The sequence below is a fragment of the Bombus affinis genome, chromosome 14, assembly GCF_024516045.1.
Source record: "Bombus affinis isolate iyBomAffi1 chromosome 14, iyBomAffi1.2, whole genome shotgun sequence".
Classification (NCBI taxonomy): Eukaryota; Metazoa; Arthropoda; class Insecta; order Hymenoptera; family Apidae; genus Bombus; species Bombus affinis.
The window spans coordinates 11024195-11045126 of NC_066357.1; the positions used below are offsets into that span (position 1 = coordinate 11024195).

Sequence of the window (20932 nt, forward strand, 5' to 3'; positions counted from 1 at the left end):
ATTATCGTTTGTAATTTATTTAATTATACCTCAGTTACACTAACATATTTTTTTCTTTTAAATTGCTTGAGTATTATGTTTTGATTGTATATTTTTATAAATAACTCTGTGCAAAATGTGTTTTTACCTATTCATTTGGCCATCAATTTATCTTTTGAATAAATATATCGTAACGTAACGTATATTTGTTAATTAACATAGAAAGAGCACGCTACAGGTAATATAGAATTACAAACATTTTTCCGAAAATTATGTCCATTATATAGTGATTATTTGTACGTATTTTCTTAAATATCCTTTTTTTTACTTACATGTTTTACATAATTACTAATTATCATAATCTTCTTCGCCATACACACACACACACCGATGAACAAAGAAACTTAGCTTTAAGAACGTTTATTGTTTCGTTAGTGTTTTAAAATTTAATAATAGTTTAGTAACATTTGTTTCGTTTGGAATACTGGTAACATAGCAGCTGTTGGCAACACTGTTCACTGAAACAGCGATACTTCACTTAATACGCGACGTACACAGAAATCTCGTTTTATGGTGTCATCGATTCGTATTAAACATGTAACAGCAAGAAAGGTAAGATATGCTTTCAATATTAAATATTACTTTCTTTTTTTAAACAAACACGATAAATATCTAAATTTTTTTTGTAGGAGAAGAAAATCTCTCTATTTTAGCCGTATTCGGTAAAAGTAAATTGTCCCCAAGGGTGGGGTCTCCTGTCACTTAAAACCAAAGAAGTGAAAAGAGGTGAATGAGTTATGTTGATTTTGTAAAAAATAATATAATACAATCATGGCACGACCTATTGTACCTAGTCAACAAAAGTTAGCTGAGAAGCTAACTATTTTAAATGACAGAGGTATTGGGATGTTAACTCGCATTTATAACATAAAAAAGGCATGCGGTGATGCGAAATCAAAGCCTGGATTTCTTTCGGATAAAAGTTTAGAATCTTCTATCAAGACGATTGTGAGAAAGTTTCCTAATATTGATGTTAAGAGTTTGCAAACTATTACGAATCTTCGCAATGAGATTATTAAATCTTTATCTCTATATTACTATACCTTTGTTGATTTGCTCGATTTCAAAGACAATGTTTGTGAGCTTTTAACTACAATGGATGCTTGTGGTGTTCATATGGACATAACGATAAATTTTGAGTTAACAAAAGGTTATTTGGATCTTGTTGTTACATACGTCAGTTTAATGATTCTTTTATCGCAAGTGGAAGATCGCAAAGCGGTATTAGGTTTATTTAACGCAGCTCATGAAATGGTACACAGTCAATCCGATCCTAGCTTTCCTCGCTTGGGTCAAATGATTATGGATTACGATGCTCCATTAAAAAAACTTTCAGAAGAATTTGTTCCTCATTCTAAATTATTAAAGACTGCTCTCACCTCATTGTGGCCTATTTATCCAGAGAGAAATTTATCTGCGGATACATGGAGAGCAGATCAAAAGCTCAGCCTTGTTGGAAGTCCTGGACAAATACTTAAAGCAGCAGCAACAGACACTATGTCTTGTGAAACTTTGAGCTTAGATAGAATAGAAAGATGGGTTATTTTAGGTTTCACATTGTGTCATTCGTTCTTAAATCAGGAACAGCCCGGTAAATTATGGACCACGGCTTTGGAATCTGGTTGGGTGTTAGCATTGTTCAGAGATGAAGTTATTTATATACATCAATACATACAAACATTTTTTGAAAGTATAAAAGGCTATAGTAAACGGGTATCGGAAGTGAAAGAATGTTATAGCCAAGCGGTGCAAAAGGCTGGTTATAGACACAGGGAAAGAAGAAAATTCTTAAGGACGGCACTGAAAGAGCTGGGCTTAATCTTAACTGACCAACCTGGTCTCTTAGGACCAAAAGCGCTCTTAGTTTTGATGGGACTCTCTCATGCGAGGGATGAAATTTTATGGCTTTTGCGGCATGGCGTTAATCCTCCCACACAAGGAAAAGGTAAAGGAAGGGGAGGTGAGGATCTAGTGGATCGTCAATTGCCAGAATTACTGTTTCACTGCGAAGAATTAAGAGCATTAGTGAAGAAATATTCCCAAGTACTTCAAAGGTATTACGTGCAATTTTTGTCTGGATTTGATGCACCTGCTTTAGATCAAATGATACAAAACCTTCCAGTTTGCCCAGAAGACGAAGGAGCGATTCTTAGTGATATGTGTTCAAAGATAGCTAGTCTAACAGTCAAACAAGTGGAAGATAACGAACTGTTTGATTTTCGTGCATTCCGACTGGATTGGTTCAGATTGCAAGCATATATGTCTATCGCAAAATGCAACATGAATTTAGCCGATAATAGAGAGTTAGCATCTTTTATGGATACTGTAGTATTTCATACTAAGATGGTGGATAATTTGGATGAGATGCTAGTTGAAACATCCGATTTATCTATCTTTTGTTTCTACAGCAAAGTATTTGAAGATCAATTTCACATGTGTTTAGAATTTCCTGCTCAAAATAGATATATCGTTGCATTTCCTTTAATATGTAGTCATTTTCAAAGTTGTACGCACGAACTGTGTCCAGAAGAGCGTCATCATATTCGAGAACGAAGTTTATCCGTCGTTAATATGTTTTTAGACGAAATGGCCAAAGAAGCTAAAAATATTATCACGACTATCTGTGATGAGCAGTGTAACATGAGCGATAAATTGTTGCCAAAACACTGTGCATTATTAATCTCTCAGGTTGTAAATCGTAAGAAAAAGGATAAAAATAAGAAGAATATGTATGAAATTCATAAACCGGGTATAGAGAGTTACAGAAAAACCAGAGAAGAACTTACCACAATGGATAAACTTCACATGGCATTAACAGAGTTATGCTATGCGATTAATTACTGCCCTACTATCAATGTATGGGAATATACATTCGCGCCAAGAGAATATTTGCATCAACATTTAGAATCAAGATTTGCCAGAGCACTTGTTGGTATGGTCATGTACAATTCAGATACTAGCGAAATAGCTAAACCATCAGAATTATTTGTGAGCGTTAGATCTTACATGAATGTTCTTCAGACGGTTGAAAACTATGTGCATATAGATATTACACGTGTATTCAACAACGCACTTCTTCAACAAACTCAAGAATTAGATAGCCATGGTGATAAAACTATCGCTGCTTTATACACGCAATGGTATTCTGATGTTTTATTAAGGCGAGTTAGCGCCGGAAATATTTGTTATTCTAGCAATCAAAGAGCATTCGTTAGTTTATCCGTAGAGGGAGCAATACCTTTTAACGCAGAGGAATTTTCCGATATCAACGAATTGAGAGCATTAGCTGAACTAATTGGACCATATGGTATGAAGATGTTGAATGAAAATTTGATGTGGCATATAGCTAGTCAAGTGCAACAGCTAAAGAAATTAGTTGCTGGCAATAAAGACGTTCTTAATGCTTTGCGAACGAATTTTGATAAACCGGAAGTAATGAAAGAACAATTTAAAAGGTTGCAGCAGGTAGATAACGTGCTGCAACGAGTAACAATTATAGGCGTAATTCTAAGTTTCAGACAATTAGCCCAATCCGCATTGGTCGATGTCTTGGAAGAACGTATACCGTTTCTTTTAAGTTCGATTCTAGATTTCCGACATCATTTACCATCCGGTGATCCCATGCGCGTTGTCTCCGAAATGACTTCAGCCGCTGGTTTAACTTGCAAAGTTGATCCAACATTAACAGCAGCATTAAGAAGCCAAAAATCCGAAGTAGATGAAGATGAACATTCGCTCGTATGTCTGTTAATGGTCTTTGTCGCCGTTTCTATTCCGAAATTAGCCCGAAATGAGAATTCCTTTTATCGGGCATCCCTAGAGGGTCATTCTAACAACATACATTGCATGGCAACTGCAATAAATAATATTTTTGGCGCATTATTTACCATCTGTGGACAAAATGACATAGAAGAACGAATGAAGGAATTCCTTGCGTTGGCATCGTCCAGTTTACTCAGACTAGGCCAAGAAGCAGACAAAGAGGCGATTAAAAATAGGGAATCCGTGTACCTTTTGTTGGACCAGATAGTTCAAGAATCACCATTTTTAACGATGGATCTGTTAGAAAGCTGCTTCCCATATGCACTAATACGTAACGCATATCACGATGTATACAAGCTCGAACATTCGCAGCCATAAGGTCATCGATAAAGAATGTGCTTTCAGTTTGCCACTCAGGGTCATTTTTTTTACGTCCATTACATTAAACATGGAATCAAAAGCATTTTCATTGACTCCGTTTAAAAACGGAAAGAAGAAGCGACGAACGTGGCAAAATATTCTATTTATAAAAAATATAATTAGCAATATTTTGTTTATACTGCTTTAAATCGAATCGAATTCTCCAAATATATCGGATTCGATAAGTTTGTTTGGAAATGTATTTAAAATGTCCGAAAAGACAAGTTTGCATTAATTTATTTAAAACAACAAGCATTTCGTATAGGGCAATACCATCATCACTTTCATATTTGATACCTGGCTTAGAATATTCGCTGACAAACAATACTACATTTTTTCAGTATTCTATTATACGTCATCTGTATGTAAGGAATGTTTTATATTACAGGTGAATTATAAAATGCTATCTGTCTATGAAACGAGATATACACGTATCGTAAAATAGACACGCTAGAGACGTTCAATCTACATTTTCTAATGTACAATACTGTAACTTTTACAATAGTTTATAAAATAAATAAAAGTATCTACAAATTGTATTTATATGTATATTACGAAACCCTTTTCTTTTTATGTGGTTATTTTATAATAGGGAATAGCTAGAAAATAAACTTGAATATCTTTAAAATACTGTAAATTTATACTACATTAATTTATAGAAGTCGAAGTAAATATCAATGAAATTACTTAGTCTTACAAATTGAAGATATACGTTTAATTCTCTTCTTTCGTCTCTCTAATATTATTCTTTTTATGTTTGTCAAACAAAATTTCCGATTTTCTTAATAATTTTTTAATCGATAAACATCGTCGCTGATACATGCAATTTACGTTGAAAATTCAGATTTCCTAAATTATGGTATCATTGTCACTTATAGTAATAAATAATAGATAAATGATAAGTAACAATACGTGAATGGATATGACAGTGACGGAGAATATGGTAGAAAGTACAATGATATAAATGTAAAATGTATGCTTTATTTAGTTCTTTACAATGTTCTTGTTTTTCTTCTTTTTTTTCCTTTTTTTTTTTTATAATCACATTAACATAACACAAATGATTCACAATCAGATTTCTTTTATTTATAGTATTCTTTAAAACACTCGCCACGTTCTAGACATTGGGAAAAAGAGAGAGTGGTGGTCTGAAGCAACGTTCAGGCGATTGGTCAGTATCATGCTTAATAAAACTTACATCAAAGTATCGATTCAAAATACAGAGCTTAAAACTGTTTGTATGAATTAAAAATGAAATAAAACACTACGGCACATAAAACATAAAGGCAACTTGGTGATTTTATGATATCCAAGTAATACTTTCTACACGTAGAACGTACGAACTCTTGGCGAAACGAAACAACATATGTATGTATGTATGTATGTATGTATGTATGTATGTATGTACGTACTATTTTAGCTAAAATCATATCGGAACGGACATGAAAAATTTAACGTAGATGAAACTAATCTCGGATGCACGATGTTGATAGGTCACCACATTTTTGGATCGATAGAAAAAATATAATCTTCGATTTCTTTTTGTTTCTTCCTTACTAACATTATGTACAAGTGATAAAGTAGTGTGCATTGCGTCACGATGACACACGTCTGGATTAAGATAGGTACTTTAAAGATGCTGTTTTTTTTGCAGACATTGAAATTTTCTTTTAATCGAAGAATTTGTTCGTGCCGCACAGAAATTGTTTATCACATAATGTGCTGCGAGATGCACAATTACCGAATAATGATAATTAATAATAATAATAGTAGTAATAGTAGCAGTAGTTAGTAGTAGTAGTAGTAGTAGTAGTAGTAGTAGTAATAATGATAATAATAATAGTAATAATGATGATAGAACGCGATCTTAATCCAGACAGCGCAGAAATGATTGAGCTTAAGCATATGTAGTAGAGACTCCTCGGAGACAAATGATGAATGAAAACATACTTTTGCTTTTTAATCGCTATAATTCTCTCAATACGGGCAAGCAACGTTTTTGTCAACTAGATACTAGAATACTTGATCCCATTCTACGCTCGTCTTAGGCTTCTCTTTTCGAAACAATGCCATTATTTCTCTTCCGTTTTCTTTTATTTTGATCTTGTATTCAGTCATTTGAATCGTTCTTATGGCAGTGAAATGGAAGCAAGAATAATCATGAACGGTAATGAAACAACGATGGATTCACCTACGCATGAGTAGACGAATACGTTCTCTACGCATCGTGATCGGTGATTGAACGGCAGTCGATACCCGACTTTTACGGAAATCTCATAATCAGTCATATCAAAAACAATAAATTATTGTTCCTTGTATTATCATAATATACGATAATTATATAAATACATACGATAAAAATGATGTTAACGTCAGGTTAATTTTAATACATTTTCCCAAGTAGATTTATAGCGCGTTATCGCTTATGCTTTGAAAAGTCGTTCGACCTTCTTTGCTACGCGTTACTACGAATGGCAGTATGTTGTACTCATGGATTGCCATGAAACACTTGGAAATAACATAATTAACTTTTATGTTACGATCGGACGAGCGATTACAAATGGGACCAAACGGAATCCTGTTGCATCTATATGCAAGAAACTTCAAAACTGCTTAAATAATCTATCTCTCAAACGATCCGGTCCGGTCCACGTTGGATCGTCGTTAAAAAAGTCATTACCTTAAAAACCTAAGGGCTCGATTACACGCACATACAGGCATTCGTTCGTCATCCTTAAATTTCCGTCCCGATTACAAAATACAGGATAATATTTCGCTATAATACAGATTTGATATAAAAACAAGTATTTTTTTTTTATATTCGCTTTACCATTTGTTATGGTTATATAATTATCGTTTATGTATATATAATATCAATATATGTACACAGTTTAACACTCTCTCTTTTATTCTTTCACGCCCATTCCCTTCCCATACCTTTTCTTCGCTCTTTTGTTCTTTCCCACTTTCGCACGTATCTTTCAAGCATCAGCTTTCGTATGATCCACATTTTTTTTAATCACATTGCGACTATTGTACATTTCCACACGATCCGCAAACTCGTATTTCCTGCGATTTGGCGGACACCTCCTTCTTTTATCCCTTCATCCCTGTTAATGTTCCTTCTGTCTTGCACGACTCTACGTTTAAAATTGTTAAGTTTCTGGATCATCGTCTAAACGAAATCTATGTCTTTGTAGCGTATAAACTATCTGTCTGTAACGTTGAACGGTATCTAATGACATTTTTCATCACATGTAGAACGAGAAGAAATAGGAAACACATTTCCTTATGAAAATATTGCTAAGCCTAACGATGTTCGATTAAAAACATTGGACAAAAGAAAAACGCTAGGTTACGATATTAATAAATCGTTATTATATCGCTATTCATAGTGATAGTAAATATCTGCACATTCGATTATCGCCTCGAATAGAAACACATGGAACAAATTGGAGAGAATTTGCTCAAGAAGGTTCGACGAGGGACGAGTAAAAAAATTCAGTCAATCACGTATAACATTTTGGCGTTTCGAGAAAGGAAGTGTATATATCGCGTACAATTTAGTACGTTTCGCCGTTGGACACGTGCGAATTTTGTTTGTGTGGCATACGAGTGTGCAGCAGTGCACAAATGAGCCCATGTATATTAAAACACGTTTATATCTCAAAAGGAGGGCTCGTCTTTGGTCCGCTATGCGCGTCATTAAAGCGCGTTTACGGTTCAGCCCTCTATAATTGTAAGTTAAAAACCATATTTAAATACAACTTATAACATTCGCCATAGCGAAGATAAATTATCATTTGCAATAGATAACTAATTAATAATAGTAATAGCCATAATAGTAATAATGATGATGATGATAATAATAATAATAATAATAATAATAATAATAATAATTAATAGTAATAATATCATTAATAATCAGCGTAATTATAATAGAACCGACATTATTCGATATCATTTTCAGCAGAATAGTCGTTAATGAAATATAACTATAAAAATTTGTTTGTTGATACTTTTCTCCCATGTTCATAGTCTCTCTCGTAACTTTGCTCGTTTCAATTGGCTAATAAAAATTAGTATAAGAATATTACATATCATTAATTATTATACTACAATGGTAGAGATCAAGTGAATGACCTGCAATAGTTTGGTAATGGTAAACGCGCTCTTTCGCTGCGGAAAGCGGTAGTATAATCACAACAATTTTTAGATTTAAATAAAATAATATCCTTATACGCTATAACTTATGTATAAATGCATTAAAAAAAAAAAAAAAAAAAAAAAGAGAAAAGAAAATCATATTTAAACATTTTGGCATTACTTATTAATTATCTTTACCTATATTTGTATAAAAAATGCTAATAATTAAAAGCTTAACTTTGAATAAAAAACATGCATTTGGAAGAACATTGAAATAAAAGAAAGAAAAAAGTCTGTCTTTTAAAATCGTACTATAATAGAATAATGTACATAATAATCGCGTACAAGAGTTAAAAGGCACAAGGTACGTTCAATGGGAGCTTTTCAAAAATTACGGTTATCATCCTAACGCTTATTCCAAATATATATTGTCGTCTCCGTTATCCCTTTGAACTTCCCTTCTTCTTCTAACCAACAGTCTCCATGTATGTATAAAAGTATGCTTTCCGGAGCGAAAAACACGCAAAAATTCGACTTCGTCAAGAAATCGAGGCGTAAACGCTACTATGCAATCTTGGCCATAAATGTTTTTATATCGAACGATAAAAATACGTTGCGTTCGATATTACTCAATATTGCTGTGCGAATCCAGCGTTGTCCACAGAAATAAATTTCCGCAACTTCGATCTGTACATTGATATCAAAGAATTTCGCGGACAAAGAGATTTATCGAGAGCCTTGTAATTTTGATCGAGACACGAAAAATATTTAATGGCAACACGGAGGAATCAGCAGGAAACATTTAAAAGACGAATTACAGAGAATCGCATAATATTAGTCTTTTAACGATTTCGCAGTTTACGATCCATCACGTGCAACGGCATCGTTCGTTTTGTTTTCGCAACGTCGATGTCCTCGTACGTTTGCCGATAAAAATCAGCTCGACAAAAGCTTAATGTCAAACGAGAAGTCTCAATATATCACCACCATTGATTATATAATACACTTGTTCAATTTACAATTTCCGAACCAGTTCCCTTGCGCGAGTTACTTGAATCGAAATAAAAACGTAGATCGACGGTCGTCGGAACTTTCGAATGTTTTCGATCGCGCTCTGTATTCTTCCATTGATTCCGTCGATCTCGATTACGAGAGATATCGTATGTTGGGTGAATCGGCTCGTTTCACAGTTTGGCATTAAACAAGAGAACAATTTACGGTGCAACGTCGAGACCGTCTCTCGTCCGTGATAGTTCTCTAAGGTCGTCACACCTTGTTGTGATGCCTCATCTCGTAGGCTGAGGCCCGCCCCCCTCCCCCGGAGCCCGAATAGGCGCCGGCGTACAGTTCTGGATGATTGGACCGGCCGTAGTTGGGTGCTGCGCTGCTACTGGGTGGCGCACTAGCTGTGGGAACCGAGCGATAGCCTGCTTAAAGTTTACAAAAGTATTCGATGGTGAAAAGAAATATCGAAGCCAACTAAACAACGAATGTACCGAGATAATAAGTTAGTCGTTATTGCTACAGCCACTTGGCTCTGGCTTGGTTGGAAAAATGACAAAATTTATCATGCACTTAAGTTTTATTCGATTACCAGCAAGATAATAAATACTTCTAGCAAGATCCACTAATCATACAAAAGCCATATTTCGCAAAAATACTATCGAAATTAATACGAACGATGCGTAAGCGGAGTAGATACTGATACTAAATTTTACTTTGATATCAATGATCGAATGAAAGTTCTAGCCGATGGCTTTCGTCGAATGGTTATGAAAGAGAGACTACCAGGAGCAAATACAAGAATTCACAACGATATCGTGATATCGAGAATGACTCGTTCATCGTACAACATCGTAGCACCTATCGTGATTCTATTCGTGAATTTGCTCCTACCAAGGGTATAAAGTATAGGCCCCAGCTCACCTCTGTAGGTCATAGAACGATAGTATCAGGTAGTGATGCGCGTCAATCAATGCGAGGAAGATGCAAACAGGAAAAAACATTGATGTAGTTGCAGATCACACAGGGACAAATACATAACGGCAAGCTTCTTAGCTTGAGTTTAATCCATATTTTACCAGGTAATAAACAAACATACGGTACGTATTAGAACGAGCAACATTTATTAGGATCAAACTCGAGCAACGATAGCTGCATTAAAAAGCGATCGAAATTATCACGTGGATTTACCTTTGGGATAATATTGAGCACCTCTACCCTCTCCATAGCCGTGAGACGGGCCCCGAGTAGCACCATGGCCTCCTTGATTTTGTCTAGGGGGTATACTTCTGGGACCGGCTCCACCTCCGCCATGTGGATGTCGCTATAAAAACGATAATTACGCCATTTTTTATTTTAAAGTATAGACAAACTACTTGTGTTCGATCATTTATATCGTATTTTATTATTCTTTCAGACGACATACCATTCTTCTCAGAGTATTCATCGGTCTTCTTAAAGTATCGCTAATACGTCTGGCTGGTGGTTTCTTAGGATTACTCGAAGGAGTATGAACGGCACAGCACTTGATGAATAAACCCATGAAAATAATAAAGGCTATTCCCATTAATAGCACGGCCCACCAGAATTCCTAAGATGGAAAACGTTCGATATTACATTGGTATAATCTCGGATGAGGCAAAGTGACTGCAGCGTATAGATGAAATTCATACTTACGGTTATCCATTGTGCCACTGTACGCAACGTGTCCTTATTGAATAAAAGATTCTTCAGTCTGGCTAATGGTCCTTCCGCGTCAACCGCTCTACACTTCAAAAATACATCACAATATCCCTAGAAGGAGCGTTCTATCGCTATTAAAAGCTCTAAACGTAAATAGTAAATTTATAAAGTAATATATAATATCAGGTTTTTACTTGAAAGTTATCACAAGGTGATCCAGGCCGGAGGCTAATTCCACCTTCGGGCAGACCAACAACGTGCGCAAATTCGCTAGTACTACGGCAGGTCGATGGATCGGTTCCATTTTGACAAGCTAATTCGCACAATTTACGTTTATCGATATTTGGAATTACGTTACTAGTCAAAAAGCACTCGGTCAGGTTCCACTCTAGGCAAATCGATCCTGTACACTCGCCATTGATGCACAACTGCGAACAAATTTTCGGAACATAATTTCCAAAATATCTATATGCATCGTTCCACGTAAAAATCTCGGCAAATTTAAAAGCCTCGTTTACCTGAGTTCCCTCGTTGCATCTAGTTTTGTTAGCCCTTGGCAATGGCGGAGGACACTCGGAGGATCGTCCATTACAAGTCGAATTGTAACTACAATCCGATTCCGCTTTGCATTGAACATTTTTAGAGAGAGGAACGAACTGGCACGATTCGCTGGAACAGCAAGGCCCTTGACTGGGGCTGTAAGAAAGGGACTCGTGAGACTCGCGATTATGCAAGTCGGACGATGCATTCCGTGTCGCAAATTTTTTTTTTTTTATAAAATGTAGCTTCGAGCACACTGTGCGAAACATACGTACCTGCATTGTGTTCCGGACTTTCTGGTGCAGCCTTTCGCCGTCTCATTTTTTATCTTATCCAATTCCGATACTTGTCTCGGATAGCAACATTTATCCACGCATTCATCGTCATCGTAACCGCAATCGCATTCTTCTCCAGCTTCGACGATCTTATTCCCACAGAATGCACCAGCAGAAGCTGCATATAAACGAATTAAACGAAATAAGATTCACCTTTCGCATAAGCATAAGCATACTTTATCCTCCTTGACGCTTCCTCAACTATACACACACACACACACAAGCGCACACACGCACACATACCGGTGAAACAATTTCTTTTCTTGTTGTCTTCGATGGCGTCTAAAACGTTGCTGATATTACCGATACTGCATTTCGAAAATTTACTATTATTAGGTCGGTCACCGCTTGTCGCTGACGCAAACATAATATAATTTCCGTGCAATCCACCAGGTCTGCATTCCGGTGGAAAATCGTGCTGCAAAGAAAGCACGATTAAATGCTGGGTTAAGGTGAAACGAAATGCTGCGAAAACAAACGATTACAATAACGATGTAACGATAAATCCTCCAATGTTCCACTATAAATCCTTACAGGCGATCCGAAATTATGTCCTATCTCGTGGGCCAATGTCAGCTGTGACACCTTCGGTGGTACTCTGCTATTGTAATTAACAAATGTGATGATTCCGGTATTCAAAGATCTCTTGGTGGATTGATACATTCCCCCGACAGTTTCCGTGTATGTTTTGTATCTTTCGCAAATGCCACCGGATGCACCGGATGCGGAGGCTACCCAAGCAAGACCAAGCGTGCCGCCAGTAAAATCTCTGTTAATAATATAGACCAGCGATATAAATCTTCTTGATACGTATATTTTAGAATAGTTCACTGTTTTCGTACCTATATGTGAACACATAGGCGAGGCAAAAATCTTCGTGGTTGCCGAGCGAATGTAAATTTAAAAAGTTGCTAACGTCAATGTTCTCCATGCAGAACGGGTTTGGCTCGCCATACGTTTGTTGGGGCGTGCAAGCTGTATCGTCGTCGATCTATCGCGAACAGAATAGTCGTATTTAACGTTCAACGCGTGACAGATGGTATATTGGCGGCGCGTAGAAATTATCCAATGATGTAGTCACCTTTATCCGTTGCACCTCGAATTTAATATTCCTATGTTTGATTCTGCCGTCAAATCTGGTGTCTCTATAGATGTAATTCACAGCGGTAACGTGGTGCGCGATCAGAGACAGTATTTCTTCTCTGGTCTTCTCCGCGTCATGATGTAACTGAAAGTGCAGTCGACAAAATTTTCAAATATTTTTCTCATTTTTATAACGGCACGGGAAAGAATGTCCGACCGAAGAAAATGCAGAAATGGAAATATTCTATCGGGCCAAGGACACCGGAATGCCGAGACGTCTAGTTTAGAAGAAAATGCGAAATGAAATTACGCCATCTCCCGCTATTACTAAGAAATAGTCGTACGAATGTGACTAGAACCGGGGAATTGTACGTGTTCGGAGAAGTCGACGATTCTACGACGAGTTATTAAGTTTTCGTGGTAAATTTTATTTCGCTTCTACTTCGGATTATCTTTCTCCTTTCAAGATTCATTTCAAGATTGAAACCACGTTAAAACAAACTTAAAGGAAAAAACGTAGGTTTGCGTGTATTCTAAATTTACCTGTTCCGATATATGTCTCCATATGAGTGGATCGGTTTGAATAAAAAGAGAACAAGTGTTTTTGTTATCCTCCTTCGGCCTGGTTGCCCTCCGTGTTCTTCGATGACTAGGTTCATTAGCTTCTCTCGAATATTTGTGACCCGGCGATTCTTGATCACCGTTCCACGGTTTCACCTGAGATTTGAATATCTTCTCGTTTTTACTCGTTTTACTCGTGGTTACCGGACGAGAAACGTCCGGTATGGCGGAATTTTGAACTCTGTCCATCCACTCCACCACGTCATCGGTGATACCACAACCGCCGGATTCGCCTACGAACAACGGTAAAACGTTAATTCTATTCTATTAGCTACGCTAATAATTACGTTACAAATATGGAAAATAAGATTGTCCGTCGACGATGCTAATTTTTAATACTTTGAAAAAACAGACTTTCGAAATAAGGAGATACATACTATGTATATAGTTAAACTCGTTGTTTCACCGCGTTATACACCGTTTGGTAATTATACGCTAAGGACTTATACGTCCACGAATAGATTTCCTACAGGGAAAAAAAGAAAAGATTACGCGCATCGCGTCCAAGTTGATCGTGATGCGACCGTGAAAGATACAAAATGTCAAACATAGTCCGACTATTCGCAGCGGGATTAAAATTTCCGAAGCGGCCGGACATTTCGCCGATTCTTGAACTAAAGTCGTTCCGCGGGGTTCGAATCTCTCACCGTTCGCGTTTTCGATGGAAAGTAACTACGGGGGAAAATCCGGATCCGTTAAAGCGTAGAAGGGTCGTTTGCAGAAACATTTCGACGAAACACGAACATTCGATACACACGTATAGGTACTCTAAGAACGTAAGAAACGCGTTTCATCTTGCAAGGGAAGTTTATAACGCGTCGCGGCGGAAGCGCCGATGCGCGGTTTAATTATTCGCGTAATTTCGAAATGCAGGGAGCTGTGTCTGTAAAGCGGATGCACGGACATAATGCGCCATATAATGGCAAACTCTAACCGCTTCCCCTTGGGTGTCGTATCATCCGTAACGGCGATGCTATTATTTCGAGGACGTGGTCACCCACCTACGTATGGGTGTGAAATCACACTTCCTCTTTCATCGTCCACCGACCGACACTGCACGGCGTGACGCGACGTGGCATACCAACCAGACGAGCGGCCGAGCAAACCTACACGCGACGTTCTATCATTTTTTACGAGTCGAGATTTTCATAATTTAGCTTTAAAGGCCCGGCTTCGACGATTCTTTACTTTGCCGTTTAACGCGTTCGTCGTGTGATTCTCGCGGGTTACGACCGTCCGCGTATCATACGTATCTACCGAGATTCTAACGTAACTCGAAAACGTAGCTAAAAAGTTATTCCATTATTCAGGAACAAACGTTTTCTTAAAATTTATAATTTCTCTTTTAATAACTCAAGGTATAAATCATTTGTACGGTATTGATCATTCCAGTTTAACCGTAACAGGAGCGAAAAAGATTAACAAATTCGACAAGGGTCTATCAAAAAAGCGATTAACGATAACGATAACGATCGTAATCCGCCCTTAGGAACTATATAAAATTAAACAACGCGTAACCCGTACGCTGTTATAATCCAAACGATAGTCGATTATAATAACTCGTACAACCAAATTCAAGTGTCGCTGCATCGATAACATCGTATTAATCCTATTGCTAACGAGAGGGCGGATGCTCGTGATCAGAGAGACGAAAGCGCGGCAATATTTGTAGCTAGTTAATACCTGATATTATGGTTAAACATAACGGTAACCGATTGGGATCGCCGTTGCGTGCCTCCGCCTAAATTCTCTTTCTACTTTTTACAATCGAATCGTAGAGCACAAGTGTCGCGTAATAAGAACAGGCTGATATCGTCGGTCTTGCTATCCAGGATAATTACAGCGGCCGGTGCTGGTTTTATCGGCGGGTTAACCGTGAGCCACGAGCTTTAACGACTTGGCGTTTCGATGTCACGATGTTGGCCAGCTTTATCGATATCACCTACGCGATAGCGTTAATTCGTATCGGCGTTATACGCTCTCCAATCTCCGACAGCGCACCTTTCGCTTTTACTCTTCGCCAAAGACTAACAAAGGAAACTTGGCAGATTGGCTCGTGATTTGCATCGACGCGTCGCACATGCTGATCGATGCGAGTAACGATCGAATCGCGAAGATAAATTTCGGTCAAAGGACGGTTTACCGCGAAATCACGGACGTAAGCTGCGATCGAAATTCATCGGCGACGATGAAAAATATAAAAGATAGGGAAAAATATTTCTTAAAAAAATTTGTAGCACGAATCGGTTATTTAACGACGGTGCTGAAAAGCTTGGGCAAAGATCGTATTAAGATTTTTAAAAGGTATGTCTTTACAGTTGTAATAACGCGCTGTTAATTCGATAACGATACTTTGAAAGGAAAGCGAATGGTGCAAGGGAACTCGCCGGTCCTTAATTTTGCAGATTCATAACGGCACGCACACTGCTACTCGCGTCTATCCTGCACGGAAACAGGCAAGATGGCGGGAGTTTTCGTCCGCGAAGCGCAATATACACGAGAAGCGCGATAAATATTATACACGAAACGGCAACTGTTTATTTAAGCGCCGGTTATTTGCATAAAAGCTGTAAACACGGTGGAGATGGTCAAGACCGGGGTGAAATCTGCACACGTATATCTATAGAAACGGAACGGGGCTGAGCCGTGTTCTCGGCGATGTCTAATTCGAACTCGGCCAACACCTTTCACCCTTGTTTCTCTCCTCGTACCGGTATATGCACCCGAATAGACTACTTTCTTCCGTAATGATATCACGAATAGCGCGAGGAATTCACCCTATCAACCCGCTCGCTGGAGACCTTTATACGGAATGCGCGATCTCTCCGTATGGCTGTACACTGGTTTCAAACCGGAATAGACTACTTCGAACAGGTTCAAACATGTAGCCAGTTGGCAAAACGTTCGATAATAACGACTCTCTTTCGAAACAACGAGCATTTCCGCCAAGTAATCCGACTAGCGTTATCGAAATAAGCGAGAAGGAGGCGAGGCGAGAGCGAGACAACAGATTTCCAACGGGAAGAAAGTTTAAAAAATGGCAATCTTTTCCAGGGTCAAATTCAGCATTCTCGATCAAGCTGTACGCGCGTCGTTAAGCACTTTAACTCGACGAGACCTTCGGGTTCAGGCTGCTAGCTATGCGCTACTCGTTTGAGTATTTGACTCTCTAACTAGCGTGCGCGACGCGTGTTTGCGTGTGCCTTTATTCACGAACGTTCAATTCAGAGTCGGCTACGCAGACCAGCGTGTGTCGTTAAGGCGATTCGCTTAAAAACTGTACACGGCTGGGTGCTCCTTTAAGGATGGCTCGTAACGCCGACTGTTTAGTCCGTCGGTTCGAGAAAGGGAGAAACCTGTGTACGTCGCGTGGCAAAGGGGTGCTGTCCGTCCAAGTGTGTAAACGCAGGGTCGCGTGGCGCCGTTGCGAATACGTATGCATTCGCGTCGACGCGACCTGTCCGTCGGATCTATAGAGGCGGTACGCGTATCTATGTTTAGAGTCACGGAGAAGAGGCGTCGTGCTTTTCTATCGCCGAACCTTTCTTCCGCATCCTACTCGCGGCTAGCCGACTTTTGTCAACCGCCGCAACACGCCGTTTCTTTCAAACGGAACTTCTACGCATCACGCAACTATCGGATTGATAATCCTCCAACGAGCGCTTCTCCGTCCGAGCAGGATTGCTTCTCCGTTTATCTTTGTCTATCTTAGACATAAGTCGGTAAATAGAATCGATCGAAAGAACCAACAAGTAGCTATTACGATCTCGTTCGGGTATTATAGCGTAAGGAAGTTGTTTAAAATCACTTGACACGATATTGACATTTAGTATTTTGGAACGGAATATAAGTGAAATAAAGCTTTGGATAAAAATAAATCTTTCGAGTACCGAGTACCGAGTACCGAGTAGATTATTAAAAGTCAATCGGATTTCGCAGGAAACAAAGTTGCATTCTGATATACATACATAGACACGAATATTCGAACGTACGAATATCAAAGACGGAAAAATTTGTGCAAAGAATTGGCTAGTTGCCACTTCTTCTCAACGCTGATAAGACAATGGTTCTATTACACGAACTTCATTTATCGAACAAGCGGCACAGCAATAGGATTAAAGGCGCTATCACGGAATAACAAAGTAAATAAATTTGCTACGGAAACAAGTCGTATCGGAGATTAAAAATTACTTTAACGATTTCCTGCTTATTTTATGGCCCGTCGTTTACTTTCGTACAGCTCTGATCCGACTTATGCACCGTTATGTAATTGTTTATGTCCAGTAAAGAGCTTATCTTCTTACCACTTTATTGCTCCTTCGAAACTTTGATCGATATTTATTATCGCATTATGATCTCGGTACGTGTAACCTGTACAACGTCGATGGCAAGAATGGTACGCGAATCTTTATCACTGACCATCTACGTACTATATTTTAGCATAAGAAGCTAGGCTAGATCGAGATGCAAGATAGAGCGGCTCTCCTTTCGAGTATTCGTCGACTAACGTTTGTCGTATTTCGATTATTTCGCTTCACGGACACGGTTATTGCGTTACTCAATTGCGCGATATACACGGTCGTCGCAATTATCCATGCAAGTATATACAAATACTATCGATCGTCGATTTTAGATTCCGTTTTAATACCGTTTGCACATTTACGTAAACAAATTTACCACTTGACCAATTTCACTGTGCTTCGAAAACGCGTAAACGCGTAAAAGCGTAAACGCGCAAAGATTTTTAACAAGGACGGAGGAGATTTACATTTTATCGAAGATGGGGGTATGCGAAGCTGCCGTTTTAATCTGCCGTGGAAACGCGGGCTGTGTAATTAAAATTAATTATTGTGTTTAATTAGATCGAATGATGCATCACAACACTTACTCAAAGCGTAGTTAGCGTAGTCGGTTAATCGTAATAATCGTGTAAAATTAGATCTGTTTGTTAGTCTGAAAAGTTTTCCCGTTTTTCCTTCACTTTTCTTCATTCGGCAAATCCAATATAACGATATATCTGGTCTAAAATTGTTCGTCGGACCGATTTTTATTATGATAATATTATTTAAGAGAAAAATATACCAAACGAAGAAAGCAAGAAAAAAGGAGACGGAAAAGATTCGACGTACCTTTTCGAAGATGGGTGTACGGGTCCCCGACGTTATTTTCGTGATAAATGACCGAATGTAACGTGTCATTTATCTCGTGCGGCGGAAAGTAATAGTGCGCCTTTTCCACGTACCACGCGCCACCGCGAGGCGAAATGATTTTTCCGTGGAAAACACCGTCGCTGATGCTTCCGAACACGTGACTGCCAGGTTCACCTGCAAATAATAACGGTCCCCTACATATTTAACAACTATATCGGTCAATTATAGAGACAAATTTTCGACAAATATTCGTAATGCGGTCTCTCAAGTTTCAGCGTTAAGCCCGTTAAATATAATTAATCTTTCGAACTGTGTAGTTATCAAATGTTATAAATTTAGCTGCTTGTCGCTGTTGCCAATAATATAAAAATATACAAGTTTTTTTTTTTTTTTAATCGTAATATTCAACTGTTGCAAGTACGTTTCAAGATTTTAAGCGATATCACTTTAAACGCGATCGGAATATGCATTTCGTTTCTTTTAAAAAATAGGATACTGCACCGTGGAGAAGATCGTGCGACGTTTAATTTTGTTTTGTCCGTCGCGTCCTACGGACGAATAAATATTTACATCGCAGGAAACGTTATATCAGACCACCTATGTCAACTGGTTCTTCCTATCCACTTTGATAAAATGGAAGAAAATCTCGTGGTCAAGTATCGCTGAATGTCAGCAATTTTTAAAATAGATCTTTCTCTTCTTCTCTTTAAAAATCGAAATAAGAGAGTTGGCTGTTTTCTTCCGGTCCACGGTAAACACGGACCACGGACCACGGTTAGACGTAACCGGGTCGCCGAGGGTCGCAAGTGCAAAAGCGAAAGATAAACCGTTCCAACGAGCGAGCCGATCTATAATTTAAAACGTCCTCCTTTGCACGAACTCCCGTAAATTATTAGAGTGGAAACAAAGATCTCAGTCAGTACGTACACGCACTTTTGCGTGCCACACCTGGTATCGCGCGCGAATCGCGACTGACTTAGGAGTAGATACAACGCTCGAACTATACCGTAAAACGGTACTCGCTCGTTTCAGAATAAAGTTTTACAATGTAACAGCGCACACGTAAGGAGCAAGCAGCTCGTGATTTACGCTGTAGCTATAGCTATAGCTATAAGTATAGGTATAGGTACAGAGAGTCTCACGATTGTTAGACTATATTCCTTGTTGCGTCGTATTTTACGTCTATTTACCGGTTGTTTCGTTCTTTTCGCGTACATTGTGCGCCGTCGTCTGCGACCATCGACACCGCGCACCTTCACCCTACGCGCATCTTCCGTAATTTCCACGTAGAGTTCGATAACCTTCTCACTGGGAACTGCGTTTCTTTTCGCATTTCGATATCAACGGATAGGTGGAGCAACGTACGAAACGTTCCATTTTCAAACGCCAGCGAGCAAGCTATCGAAAGAGGATAACATCATTACTCTTACATATTCGGATATTACATTAGACACGGACACTTTTTCTAATTTCCCTTCCCGTCTCTATTACGTATACATCTACATATAGATAGAGCGAAGGAATTTTCGCAAATTATCGTCTGAACGCTGATCAAAGATCCGACCGCGGAAACGCGTAAGTGAAAAAAGAACGAAGAAAGCTGGAACTTACCAACCAAGTGTCCCTGGTAAATATGCGAGGTATCGAGGTCTTCCGTTTGACCGGAAGGGCCTTCGATGATTAAGTTACTGCTAAAGGTAGCCAGATCTCGCTTCAGTCGGATGTGGAAGTCCCTTCCGTGCGAACGAAACTTCAGAGTCACGGAATTGTCGCGGGTAACCGACCTCTTGGCCCTCAAGTGACCTCGGTGGACCTCTTCGGTGGGATAAGAGAGAGGTTCGTAGTGGCGGATATATTCGTTCAATCGACGAGCTGCAACACAGAAAAATGAACAGGCGATGCTTCAAACTGGTCTTTAACCACACTTTCGAAGGCATTCGTTGAACGATGCGGGAAATAACGCGAATCGTTGAACTTCGTCAAGTAGAATTCGCTATGAATTTTATTCCTTTCCATTCCGAACTTTCTTCGCTCTGTAAAATACGCTTTCGTCATAGATTTCAACTTTCTCGTAACCTGTTAACGCATCGATACACCATCCACCGTACGACGCTATACATAGCCGATTCTCGCTTAAAGTAACTCGCTTAA

At 38.7% G+C, this 20932-nt stretch overlaps 2 protein-coding genes across 5 annotated transcripts in view; one reads left to right on the forward strand and one right to left on the reverse strand.

The window, feature by feature from the left end:
• The first annotated feature begins 456 nt into the window (after window positions 1–456).
• On the forward strand, window positions 457–4760 carry LOC126924010 (membrane-associated protein Hem). Its single transcript, XM_050738007.1, has 2 exons — window positions 457–591; window positions 669–4760. Exon 2 carries the CDS (start codon window positions 811–813, stop codon window positions 4177–4179), a length of 3369 nt encoding a protein of 1122 aa, XP_050593964.1. The 5' UTR covers window positions 457–591; window positions 669–810; the 3' UTR covers window positions 4180–4760.
• A 422-nt stretch (window positions 4761–5182) lies between these two features.
• The window catches only part of LOC126924012 (disintegrin and metalloproteinase domain-containing protein 10), an 85811-nt gene continuing 70061 nt past the window's right edge, over window positions 5183–20932 (reverse strand). For 2 of the 4 annotated variants that reach the window (XM_050738010.1, XM_050738012.1), the window contains exons 2-15: window positions 20393–20653; window positions 18761–18955; window positions 13554–13864; window positions 13009–13155; window positions 12770–12918; window positions 12462–12696; window positions 12171–12345; window positions 11868–12045; window positions 11571–11748; window positions 11247–11480; window positions 11047–11163; window positions 10796–10960; window positions 10561–10693; window positions 5183–9797 (exon numbers count right to left, since the gene is read on the reverse strand). In XM_050738010.1, coding sequence (XP_050593967.1) covers window positions 9634–9797; window positions 10561–10693; window positions 10796–10960; window positions 11047–11163; window positions 11247–11480; window positions 11571–11748; window positions 11868–12045; window positions 12171–12345; window positions 12462–12696; window positions 12770–12918; window positions 13009–13155; window positions 13554–13864; window positions 18761–18955; window positions 20393–20653 — 2642 coding nt within the window. In that variant the 3' untranslated portion in view covers window positions 5183–9633. The remainder of the gene's footprint in view (window positions 9798–10560; window positions 10694–10795; window positions 10961–11046; window positions 11164–11246; window positions 11481–11570; window positions 11749–11867; window positions 12046–12170; window positions 12346–12461; window positions 12697–12769; window positions 12919–13008; window positions 13156–13553; window positions 13865–18760; window positions 18956–20392; window positions 20654–20932) is intronic. The other 2 variants (XM_050738013.1, XM_050738011.1) reach the window with 2 other exon arrangements.